General features: G+C 40.6%; 1 protein-coding gene across 3 annotated transcripts in view; it reads left to right on the forward strand.

Moving 5' to 3' along the window:
• ctdp1 (CTD (carboxy-terminal domain, RNA polymerase II, polypeptide A) phosphatase, subunit 1) overlaps positions 1–13,256 on the forward strand; it is a 66,084-nt gene that overhangs the window by 8,226 nt on the left and 44,602 nt on the right. For 2 of the 3 annotated variants that reach the window (XR_008342303.1, XM_053446997.1), the window contains exons 8-11: positions 1,739–2,791; positions 6,021–6,162; positions 6,306–6,530; positions 8,716–8,869. Coding sequence is in view for 1 of the 3 variants with exons in the window: in XM_053446997.1 (XP_053302972.1) it covers positions 1,739–2,791; positions 6,021–6,162; positions 6,306–6,530; positions 8,716–8,869 (1,574 nt within the window). In the remaining 2 variants the exon portion in view is untranslated. Of the gene's footprint in view, positions 1–1,738; positions 2,792–6,020; positions 6,163–6,305; positions 6,531–6,984; positions 7,067–8,715; positions 8,870–13,256 lie in introns of those variants that run through there. The other variant, XR_008342304.1, reaches the window with a different exon arrangement.

Raw genomic sequence — 13,256 nt, forward strand, 5'->3', positions numbered from 1 at the left:
GTTTGTGGGTCTGTGTGTGTGTGTGTATATATTTGTACCATTATCTTTGTAAGGAACATTTTAAATGTAGACTATTATGGAGTGAGGACATTTTGCCACAACTCCCCTTCTGACCCACTTTCAATGGGCTCTTTGAAGCTTGTAACGCACTTTTATGGTTAGAATTAGGGTTACGTTGGGGTTAAAACTCAGCACTGGGAATGAGTGCTGCGAGGGGCACACATGGACCTTGAGTGTTGAAGACACATGAGAATCCCTCATTGAATCCATAATTGATAGGGAATGCATTATGCCGATACAGATTTCAGATGCAGAAAGAAATACAAGGGTGTGTTAGTTTCTGTCAGTTAATATACTACTGATTACAGAATGGTCATATTTGACTTCTGATCATCCTTACCTAACACCGTCAAAATCATGTTGTGATGTGAAACATTATATCACACACACTACTAGGGGCGGAATCTCTGGGCACCTCACGATTAGCTTCAAAAAATATATATATATTATCTCGCTGTGTGATAATCTAATATTAAATTTAAACTTCAGTACTGTTTAGGTCCTAATAACTTCTGATTACTATCTGTGTTTTTTGTCAAAGTTTAAAGTTAGCGATCAGTGGGAGAGTGGAGGTAGGACAGGAGACTCTTGACACGGTTAAGGTTGAAAAAAGCTTTAATATGCGTCTACCCTGATCCGTAGGCTGCGTTGGTTCTAATTATGCAGCGCTGAGTCATCGCTAAAAAAAATTATGTAGCGAAAACTTATGCGATTATGTTCTGTCTGTGCAGCAATGCAGAGTCATCCACATCTGCATCGCGATGCATCAAAAAACTATTAAATTCCCCGGCCCTTCACGTTACAATTTTTTTTTTACATTTTAGATAGTCAACCATTCTTCATCTTGAGGTGCAACAATAACAACATTAAGATTTGCCCACAGTCTTATTTGCTGCATTGGTGTTCTGGCGTTCACTGGCCCATGCCTGCTCTAGCGTGCCCTGCCTCCTCAAACTATTTAGCCACTCTCTCTCTCCAGTCCATGCAGCCCCGAGGTTTTCTTAAACAATCATCTCGTGAGTGATGGAAGTGCAGTGTTTATAGTAAACTCCCAGCTCAACGAAAATGTTTATTTTGACTCTAAATTCTTAATTGTCCATTGCTGAGGTTTGCCTGTCTCAATATCAGCAGGGTTGGTTTGGGTAACCCTTCTGAAATGTTGAGAGGTTATTGCTTGATAATTTAATTTCACGCTCAAACAGAGGCACTTGCACTGGACTGACCCTGTGAACGCAGAGGAATCAGCTTTTCCGCAAAGGAAAATCAGAGCCCAGAGCAGCTTCCGGAGCTAAAATCAGGGTTATCCCTTTGGTAGAATGTACTAATGTCCTATGTTAGGAAGGTTATCATGGACCCAATGCTCATGCTTTTCTCTTGGAGCATTACTTGAAACCATCATTGCCAGTTTAAAGTAATGCATTTAAAACATAGCAGAGAACCAGAGTACAAAACTTCTTACAGTGACTAAGAATTTCTAATAAGCGTTAGTTATCTAACTGAAATGTGTGAGCCTCTTTTACAAGAATTTTCAAAATAATGTTATAGTGCACTGGTTACTGTAGTGTGATCTGGTTTGTCTGATTGATCAGAGTCCTTTTAATTTTTAGTTTATCTTACAAACTGTTTCCGTACCGGAGGTGAGACGATTCTGATTCACTTTCATGTCTTGTAACTGCAGGAGGTCCCTCAAGTCGACCAGCGGAGAGCACAGAATCAGCAGAGACGCTTGGCACAGAAGAACATAATAATGGCCTCAGGAAAAGGTCAAAGGACCAGAATCTGTCTGGAAAGGATGAGCCCACAACGTCTCAGTCTTCTCAGGAAGTACCAACAAATGCACAGACTCAGCCCACAGGGGGTGTGGAGGATGTGTCGGGACAAAGTAAAGAGTCAGTGACTGAGTCAGTGACTGAGGCGCTGCCTGAGGCAGGGTCGAAAGAAGCTCAGGAAGCAGATAGAACAAATGTAAAGGAAGATGACAGCAATAGGACGCAAGAGGCAAAGGAAGGTGCAAACTCATCAGCACCTAGCCACGACTCCAACAACCTGGACTTTGACCTGTCAAGTGACAGTGACAATGACTCTATTACAGACAAACCTCCCTCATCTGATGGAGATAGTGAAGGGAAGTCTTGCCAAATCAAAAAGAAACCAGAACCGGAAGGTGTTACGCAAGAGCCCAGTGATGGGGAAGGGGCCAAGGTAGACAGTAAAGGTCAGGGAGAAATAGGCAACAGTTCAGATGTAGCAGAACCTTCAGGAGTTCTTCTTCCAGACCCAGAGCTTGGAAATGGCTGCTCAGACAGGACAGAGCCAGAAACAGAGTCCCAGAATAGTGAACAATCTGGGGTCACCATGGGGGAGGAACTGCTAGACCAGAGTATGGAAGACGAGGAGGAAGAAGAAGTAGATATTGACCAGGATGATCACCTGATCTACCTGGAGGAAGTGCTAGAAAGGGTTCATGCTGAGTACTATAGCCGCTACGAGGCGTTCCTGAGGAAGGACGCCCCGGAAACCCCGGACATCCGCAAGATTGTCCCAGAGCTGAAAGGAAAAACACTGGAGGGAACGATGATAGTGTTCAGTGGTCTGTACCCGACCAACTACCCCATGGAGAGGACTCGTGAGTTCTACCATGCCAAGGCACTGGGGGCCAAAATTGGCAAGAATCTGTCTCTCAACTCCCAAGATCCCAATCGGACAACACATCTCATCGCAGCAAGAGCTGGTATGTACAAATGCATCAATGTTTCAAAAACTTCCAAGGTATTGTTCTAAAAGTAGTTATAGTTAATATAACAAGTCTAAACACAATAGAATCACCTGCAGTGGCTTTTCTATTCTCCTGCTGAATAAAGTCAAGGTATTTTGTTAGCAACAGCTTGCTGGAAAGCATTTGTCATGGTTTGCTAATGAGGATAGAATTAATTTCTTTATGCTGACAGATAATTGAGATGGAGCACACTGTCATCTCAATTAATGTATCTCATGTTCTATTTGCACTTCTACTAATTTAAAGCCCGTGTGGAATTTAAGTTTTTAAACATGTTGACTTGTCCACCTGGTCCTTTTTATTAAGTGATAAAAGACATGGTTTTAGCAAAAATAAGCAGTCAATGGTTGGAGCTCAGTAGCTGGAAAAGGCTCCTCAACAGTACGGGTGAGCTGAGAAGGTGGGGAGCAGGGGCCGGGCCATATTAGAACATTCATAGGTTCTTGTCATGAAATGGGGAAGGTTTGTAGAGTTACTTGAATGTGCAATAGCATGAGCAAAATAAATTATATTGAGACAATCTTTTTGCTGTAGGACATGCATGCCATTTTCTGTCAATCCCTTGTGCGGACTCCGCTGCTACCAATGAAATGTAATGTGGAAAGAGGTAATTACTGAATGTGAATGCTAGAGCTGGAAGTAATTTAGTTGATTAGGTTATTAACATAATTATCATCAGCTACAATTTTCAGCTTCTCACTTGGCTGCACTTGATACATTTTTGACTTTTGGTCTGACAAAGCAAAAACACACATTATTTGAATCAAAAATATAATTGTAGCCTCAGTGTATACAATTAATGACTTTTGAAGAAAAGTTGCCAATCTAAAACAGAATCATACTTGTCTATTTCATTTAGATCTTAAGGATTTTAACTTAAATTGTGGTTGAGTCAACAACCAGCTAGCTGTGGATCTGGACCCCTGCGATCTAGTGGCTAAAAAATTGATTTGTATTTTAAATCAGAATGCTTTTCGCATAGTTCCTTGTGACAGCTCCTTCTCTGTAATTAGTTTTTAATTTCAGTGACAAAGATCACTTCATCTGACATTAGAGAACCGTATGAACGCTTCAGGCTATGTTTACATGCATTTAAGCCTCAAATGGTAAAAGAACTTGCTCGTACACCTTTGGAATTTAGAAGCTTAAGCTATTGTACTGCTTTGATGAAGCCATTCCATCATGGGTCACTTTTGTACTCCGCACCCTTAGCCTTAATTAACTCTCATATCCATTTGCTTTCATCTTCAGAAATGTCTCCAGCATCTGTATGAATTTTCTGTCCACAACATATAGAAAATAAAGCATACAACTCTTCTTTAAAACACTTAAAATTTTAAAGCAGCCCCTAACACAGAAATTGCTATTCTATTTGAAAAGCAGTGGATTCACGACTGTGTTGCTACCAATCCTGTTCAGCTTCTGAAAACAAAGACACAAAGTGGCATCATTGCCCTGGGAACCAGTCGCCGTTGAACAGCACTTGAGCATCACTCACCTTGTGCATCAGGGGAGAAAAATCTGCCATATGTGGAATCATGGCAATATGAGTAGTCAGTCACTTAGATGGGAAATGGCAACAGAAAACTCCTGATTTGTTGCCAGACAAGCAGAAATGACCAATATTCATCATAGAGTTCAGCTAGATGTGAAGTATTTGTTAGAAACCAATAGAGCCTAAGAGAAAATTAACCAAACGTGACCTGAACCCAACAGGCATTGTGGTTTTTGTGTCCGATAGGATCGAAGGGTACAACGTGTTCCCCGATTGCAGGCACAATCAATCGAAATCAAGTAACCAATCAACGTAACCTGACCTGAATGATATATAATTTGTGACTGTCCCTACAGGCTCAAAGGCAATTGATTACTCACTAACAACCAGCTCCTCTATATCTGGAAGCATTAAACCCATGGTTTTTGAAGGAGAACTGGACATTATATTTTATGATGGCTCCTCTGTCATTCCCCTGATTAAATAAAGAATCACACAGTTCTTGACATTCCAAAATGTATTCGACCAAATTGATCAAAGTATAGTAATTGAGTAATTTTGTAGGTTAATGACACTCAGTAATTGCTAGGCTCCAGTGCTGTTCCCTGGGGTGTGATTTACATCCTTCACTTGCCTCACACATCTAATAATTGGGGACTTTTAAGACTTCTAAAACATAGTTGTACATGTGAGGTATCTGAAATATTAATAATCACTGTTGCAGTCAAATATGAAACAAACGCATAAGTTTTGGTCATAGAATGAAACATGGAAAAAAGAAGTGATTGGACCTAAACTCACATGGTTGAAGGACTAGTAAGGTTTTGCCAAGCAGCTTCAATACTTCTGACATTCTCATTAGCCCCAGCAGCACCTTTTCTGCCAATTGGAAAATGCTAGTATGCTAACTTGCTTAAGTTACATGTTGATCATTGCAAATGTTGTACCTGCTAAACGTCAGACTCAGCATGTTAGCATTGTCACACTGAGAATTAGTATTTAGCTCATAGCATAACTGGGCCTAAAGAACAGCCTCACAGAGTTGCCAGAATGACTGAATTATTTTATGCTGTTTTCTGAGGCAACGTAGTTAAATTATAATGGAATAATTAAATCAGTTTATCATAATGCATATGTTAGCTTTGCTGCCTAAGGTGAAGAAAAATAATTAAAATGGAAGAGTAGACATCACTTTTTCCAGTTTTCCAGTTGATGACACATAGCGAAATACTAATCAGGCGCTGTGAACTGAACTGAACTGAAAATGTGCCTGAACAGTGCGAGTCAATGTCTGAAAAAAGCATTTGATTGTTAGCCATCCATGGCTAAAATGAACCGGAGTTAATGAGCCTCTACAGCCAAAGATTAAATTTGGAGTCTTTGTGTCAAACATCAATATGTGTTATTCAAGCAGAAACGCGCCCCTCTTTTGATTTCACTCAAACAAACAGCGCCTCTTGGATTACTTAGTCAACTTTTGAGTTAGCAGAAAAGGGAAAGAGCATTCGCTCCAAAAGACAAATCGTCCTTGTTATCTTTTCTAATAATATTGACCAGGCAATTATTTCCCCCTTTCGCTTCCAGGATAGAACGTCTATACATATTCAGCAGTCCCAGTGGGAGTGTATTTTGTAAACGCTTTTGATTGTATGGTCAAAACCTTTTCCCATGTTGACTCCTGTTCCACAGGCACAGAGAAGGTTCGTCGGGCACAGGACTGCAACCACCTCCATGTTGTCAATCCCGACTGGCTGTGGAGCTGTCTCGAGCGCTGGGAGAGGGTGGAGGAGCAGCTGTACCCACTAAAGGAAGACTGCTCCAAGATGCCAAGGTAAATAGCTGTCTAATGAGCCATGGTCTTACAAGCCTCCCCAAACCTAATAGATGTTAACTATTATTAATGGCTTATTAAGTCCATTTATCAAAATCCCACTTGAAGATGATCCTTACACTCTGATCTGTTTTGTTTGAAAGGAGCAACAGTCCAGCAGCCTTTCCTGACAATCAGGGCACCCTGCAGAGGCCTCTTTTCCAGCCAGCGCCCATCTACTACAGACCTCCACCTCCAGAGCTCGAGGTTCGGATCTACGATCCCGTCACGGGGAAGCTGATCCGCAGGGGCCCTCAGGTGTCGCAGCAGCAACCCTACCTCCAGGCTTCAGGGTCAATGCTCGCTGATCACCAACAGTCTTGTCTCAGGTACTGCAAGAAATGAATCTCAAGTGTATCAAACAGAGATAGGCCTCTAAAAGCCTAACAGTCCAAATGCAGCTGACCCAAGTAAAAGCTAAATATTGTGGAACCTAAAAAATATGATTAGCTAGAAGAGATAGTAATAAACTTGATTGAATCCATGTAATTATTTACAGTAGGATGAAAATAATATTTCTTAGGGAGTATTTTTGCTTTTTCGTCTGATGATGGACAAATAATTAATGTTCACTTATAATCATATGTAATATTGAACAATGTGTTGATAAATCTTCTGATCCAATACATCAAACCCTTTACTTTTTATGTTCATTTATCGAATCAAAGAATCTTTGTTGAATTAAAATGAAGTATCTCTGATATTATTGCAACAGGAAAACAATTCTTCTGATCCATAAAAATATCTACTGCTCTCTCTTTGCTGCTAACTGTTATGTACCAGACAGGATCCTGTCGAACAATGACTCTGGCTTTCCAGTGATCTGATTCGTCAGTAGCTATAACCTCAACCTGCTCTGGAGAAGGTTAGCAACTCGACATAAGTTACCATGGTGATTGACCCCTTTAAGAAGTAAAGTGGCTTTATAACAGGGAAATCCCAGAGTGAAACCTTTCCATCAGCTCCCTCTGTCACATCTCTCTCACTCTGGACATTATTATAGTAACAATGTATAAAAGTGAAGGTTATGCTTCTGATGTCTTTTCTGTTTTAATATTTACTGCAGATTTGCACATAAATGATTTTATGTGAATGGATTTGTCATCTGGTCCTCATTTCTATCCTCCCCTCTCTGTAAACGTAGACAGCTGTCGATGTAGTGCTACTGTACTGTATAAATTACCCCCAGTGGAGACTTACAGCCTCTTCTGCTACGAACTGAGGCAAAATAAAGTGCCCAACAAACCTGTGGGCACTTGTTTGGGCTCCTCCAAAAAACCTTTAACTGTATGGATTGTTTGATGGCAGGGAAAGGCAGACAGTGTGTAGTTTCTAGCTCCCAGATGAGCCTCTGAATTTGTTTGGAGCATCTTTTAATCTGCACATTGGGCCTTTAAAACAGTACAATAAAATCCAGGCTACCTTTCACTACTTAAGGCTGTAACGATGTATATTACTTATCCTACAAATGTTTACATATTCATCCAGTTACAAGAATGAAATGCTAGATAACAGAATAGGTGTCAGTTTTGTGATCTTCCACTCCATCATTCATTGGTGATAGTAAATGCTAATGAAGAGTGTACTCTGCAGCAGAGAGGCTGTGGCCTGACTGTTTTACACTACATAAACTTAACATCTCTTGACTGGACAGTCACGCCAGATTAAAATGTTTTGAATTTATTATATCTGTGATGATACGCTTTAATTAATAATCTCAATCATGAAATCGTCCCACTTTATAAATGGCTTGGAGGCAATGTGGAGGTTTAGGGGGATGCATAAACTTGAATTTTAATTTAATTTAAATGTAATCATCAAAGAAGGTCTGTTCAATTAAGCACAAGGCAAAGTATAGAAATATCCTCTTCCCACTTACATAAGATTTGCATCTAATGGTTAGTTTTTAATAAGGAGAAAGTCTTTGCAATTCCCGTTATTGGTCCCTAGATAAGCATTCAGTCCTTCACCCGGCAAGCTACATCTGCAAATTGTTGTGAAAAATGTGCTGATTATATACAGTGTTTGCAAATGAATGTGTTTCCCTTATGATTCCTGTGAAGAGTGCTGTAAAACAAGACTTCGTTTCAAAGCAGGACAAGCTAAACAGGAGATGAAAAATAATAAAAGCAGTAATCTTCCCTTATTTCTAATGTGTGAAAGTTATTTGTTAATTGATATGGTTGATTAGGTGGCAAACATTTGGCCTCCATACAATAACTAAATATACTGATTGTATAGATGGATGGATAAAATAGTTGTCCCCAACCATATTTTTATTTGCATGGAGTTAGCATTCATAGTGTTTTTTTCTCTTGTATATCAGGCCCTTGTGGCGCTGCCAACTCATATTTAGTCTTACTAGGTTATGGATGTGTTATTTAATTTTTTTCATCACTATTCCATGCCAATTTGATATACCCCTTTGTGACTAAATATTTGTGAAGATTTTGTCTGTTGTGAAACAAAACAATAAACTACTTCATCAGTGTTCTTTGTGTTATTTCACCCCAGGGGAACTTCAAAGGATCAGCAGGATGACGCAGCGGGGCCCAGCCAAGACAACGAGCAGCCTGGGCCGTCTCGTAGAAAACGACAGCCGAGCATGTCAGAATCTATGCCTCTATACACACTTTGCAAGGCGGATCTAGAGAGCATGGATAAAGAGGTAAGATGTGAGAAAACTCTTCTTTGGCTCATCCGATTCATTTGAGAGCCAAAGAAAGAAGGCTTACAAGAGTATGAATAGGAATGTCCCAATAGGCAGGAAAATCCCTCATGTGACCAAGACTTTTCCATGTAGACCAGTTTTAGTGAATTTGCTTGTTGTAATTTACTCGATTGACTGTAAAAATGTTAAATACAGAAGAAAAATAATGAATATTCAGCAGTCAAGGAATTCAAAAACTCTTTTCTCAGCAGTTTTCAATGAACCTCACAGTAGGAGATTTCTGTAATATTATTGCCAAACCGTGCTGCTTCCCTTACTCAACCAAGCTTTGTTGATGGTACCAGAACCAACTTCAGTTTCAGAAGACTTTCTGTGTTAACTTTTAGTCATTTGATGCTCTTGCATAATGGAGTCTTTGTTGTTTTGACTTCTCTTTCACTCCTTCTTTCCTGTTGCTCATTTGATCTAATAAGAGCTGTGAGGTCTGCCACCTTTTTCAGTGCTGATGGAGCTGTAATTAAGTATTTATTTAAAGACTCAGCACTTCTGTACTCCCTCCAAACTGAAAGTCATTGACTAGCAAACCAATAGAGGGTTAGCGGCTCAATAATAATAACTCTTTGTATCGCAGCTTTCATGCAAATATGCAGCCCAAAGCTTTTTTCAAAACTCTAAACAAATAAACTGTAGCTGTACAAATATAATAATCCGAAAAGTAATTTCCAAAAGTTAAAAAGTATGAACCAATTTTGTAAACTCAAATTGAGAGGCATGATTAGAGAATATATCTTAAATTTCTTTGCAAAAAAATACTAAGGGAATTTGCTGATCTGAGATCACGGAGGGAGTGATCCTGAAAGTCAAGTTTATTACCGATAAGCCGATATCAGTAAACGAGGCGAATATCGGCCGCTACCGATGTTCGGCCGATAAATCGGTGCATCACTAGTATATATATATATATATATATATATATATATATACACTCCTGATCAAAATCTTAAGACCAGTTAAAAAATAGCACGAATTTGCATTTTGCACTGTTGGATCTTAGTAAGGTAGTAGAGCTTCAAAATGCAAAAAGAAGAAATGGGAACAAGAGACCAAAAGTTGTGAGCAGTCAATTTATTGAAAACAACTATTTAACTCAAATAGGCTGTTCATCAGCTGATCAAAAGTTTAAGACCACAGCCTTTAAAAGCCAAAATCTGTGCAAAAATTTGGATTCCATGTCATTTCCTGTCAAGTAATCACACTGTGAAGATCTCTTGATGGCAAAGGCAAAAAAGCTCACCGTCTTTGAACGTGGTAGGATTGTTGAACTGCATAATCAAGGCCTCTCACAACGTGCCATCGCTGCTGAGGTCGGACGCAGTAAGACAGTCATTTTGCATTTCTTCAAAGATCCTCAGGGTTATGGAACAAAAAAATCAAGTGGTAGACCCCAAAAAATCTCACCGGCGCTGAGCCGGAGGATCCGAATGGCTGTCCGTCAAGACACGGGACGATCCTCGTCCCAAATTAAGGCCATTACTGGTGCTGACTGCAGCCCAATAACCATCAGACGGCATCTGCGAAGGAAGGGCTTCAAAAACAAGAAACGTCTTCAAAGGCCACGTCTCCTTCAACGCCACAAAATTGCCCGTTTAGACTTTGCAAGGGAGCACCAAACATGGGACATTCAAAGGTGGAAGAAAGTTTTATTCTCTGACGAGAAAAAATGTAACCTTGATGGTCCTGATGGCTTGCAACGTTACTGGCATGACAAGGAGATGCCACCTGAGATGTTTACTACGCGGCACAGTGGAGGGGGCGCCATCATGATCTGGGGTGCTTTTTCCTTCAATGGAACAATGGAGCTCCAGGTTGTGCAGGGGCGTCAAACAGCAGCTGGCTATGTGGAGATATTGCAGCGGGCATCCCTCATGACTGAGGGCCCTCGTCTGTGTGGTAACGACTGGGTTTTTCAGCAGGACAATGCTCCAATTCACAATGCCTGTCTGACCAAGACTTTTTTCCAGGAGAATAACATCACTCTTTTGGACCATCCTGCGTGTTCCCCTGATCTTAATCCAATTGAGAACATTTGGGGATGGATGGCAAGGGAAGTTTACAAAAATGGATTTCAGTTCTAGACAGTGGATGCCCTTCGTGAAGCCATCTTCACCACTTGGCGCAACATTCGCACTAGCCTTTTGGAAACACTTGCATCAAGCATGCCAAAACGAATTTTTGAAGTGATCAACAATAATGGTGGAGCTACTCATTACTGAGTCAGTTTTTGACGCTTTAATTTCTGTTTTAGGAGATTTTTTTTTTTTTTTTGAGCTGTGGTCTTAAACTTTTGATCAGCTGATGAACAGCCTACTTCAGTTAAATTGTTGTTTTCAATAAATTGCCTGCTCACAACTTTTGGGCTCTTGTTCCCATTTCTTCTTTTTGCACTTTGAAACTCTAGAACCTTCAACAGTGCAAAATGCAAATTCATGCAATTTTTTTAACTGGTCTTAAGATTTTGATCAGGAGTGTATATCAGCATGTTTTTGTGGAAAGGATTTTCATGTGAGGTTTTCGCAGCCTTAAGGCCGATTTATAGTCTATAGTTTATATAGGGTTGTACGCACGCACGCATGCCTGCAAGACACGCAACACGACAATACGACAAAGCGCCGCAAGCCTCACGCAGCCCGCAAAGCTTGTGATTGGTCTGCTTACTACATCCCGTCCGGAGTCTAGTTTCCGGTTTCATGCCCCATAATACGCGGAAATCACGGAAGATTTAGAAGAACGGATATGGACCAAATAGATGAGCACTTGGCAGAAGAGATCCGAAAGTATCACCACTTGTATAACCCGTCACTGACTGGCCGATTTGTCCGCCAGAAATAGGCTATGAGGAGCCGGAGTGGCGATGTAAATAAACACTCGACGAAGAAGAAGACGTCTCTTCTTTGTGTGTTTTGTCTTCGACAAAAAACGTTACTCCGCCTAGTGTTCTGGCTGTGAATTGCGTTGCAACACGCGCAACACGTTAGAGAAGCATAAACCAAAACGAGTCCGTCGATGCAACTGCGTGGCCTTCCGCGGTTGCTGTCGCAGGACTATAATTCGGCCTTTAGGTTGTATTTAGTAGTGACATTTCAGCTTCACTGCCCACTAGTGGGCTGCATGGTGGTGCAGTGGTTAGCAATGTCCCTTCACATCAAGAGGGTTCACAGCCTTTGTGGACTTTGCATGTTTTCCCTGTGTGTGTTTTCTGCATGGACTTCAGCATGCAGATTGGGGTTAGGCTATTTGAAGACCCTTGATTGACTGTAGGTGTGAATTGGGGTGAATTGTTGTTTGTCACTGTATGTAACCCTGCGATTCACTGTCAACCTATCAAGTCTGTATACCCCGCTTCTCAAATAATGTCAACACTGATTGGCTCCAGCTAACCCCCTGACTCTAATAACATAGACACAATGAATGGATAGCTTTCTGTGCCTGTGTGTAGATTTCTATGTTATCTAGTCTTGCTATTTGTTGGTAAAACTTCAGGAAAAGTTGGTTTGATGGAATGTATCTCATCTTCTTGTCACGTATGAATGAGAGGGTTGATTGTTCTGAATCGAAATAGCATTTTGATCCACTTCATTATGCATCCATTGTAGACAGCGTCTGGCTGATTTTGATCACTAGGTAAAGTGAATCAATAGACAGCTTTGAAAACATCATACTTTGACCTACTGTTCCATACATTTTCATCTATTGGGATCTTGAGCAAACCTTATATAGCTATCATGTCAGCCTACGTGTTACATTCTATATATTGGGTCATTCTTGTAAGGCTGAAGTGATTACTAATGTCTGAGAGCTCTGCACCTCCTGCTTGGATAATGCTCTTTAATAGAGGCTGAATTTTTCTCATGCCTCATCAGGGGGAAAATGTGCAAAGTGGATCTTGAGATCTGCCAAGAGCCTCTCAGCAGTTGATTTTTCTAAAGAAAAACGATTGTGGCATGTTCACATGGGACACGACATGTGACAAACTATAGGTTCAATTGTTGGTAGTGGTAATTAGCGGGGGGGGGTGGAATGTGCAAAGTGGCTTATTATCCAAAGATCTATGTGTAAAGTGCATGGATTAAAGTTTTCCGTCGCTATGACGGATTTCCGTCAACTCCGCTCGCATAAGGCTAAAAATGAGATCGATGCAGATCCGAAGAGAAAAAAAAATAGGGGGGGGGGGGGGTGTAACACTGATATGATTTGCATAACTTCACCAATCAGCTGTGATTTTTTTAACCTTTTGTTTGTGAACCATGCCTTGCGTCTTTCTCATGTTTGAATGGATAAGTTGACGCGGCATTTAAAAAAAAATCCATGCGTTGGCAGAGCATTG

Source organism: Pleuronectes platessa, chromosome 18 (assembly GCF_947347685.1).
Source record: "Pleuronectes platessa chromosome 18, fPlePla1.1, whole genome shotgun sequence".
Lineage (NCBI taxonomy): Eukaryota > Metazoa > Chordata > Actinopteri > Pleuronectiformes > Pleuronectidae > Pleuronectes > Pleuronectes platessa.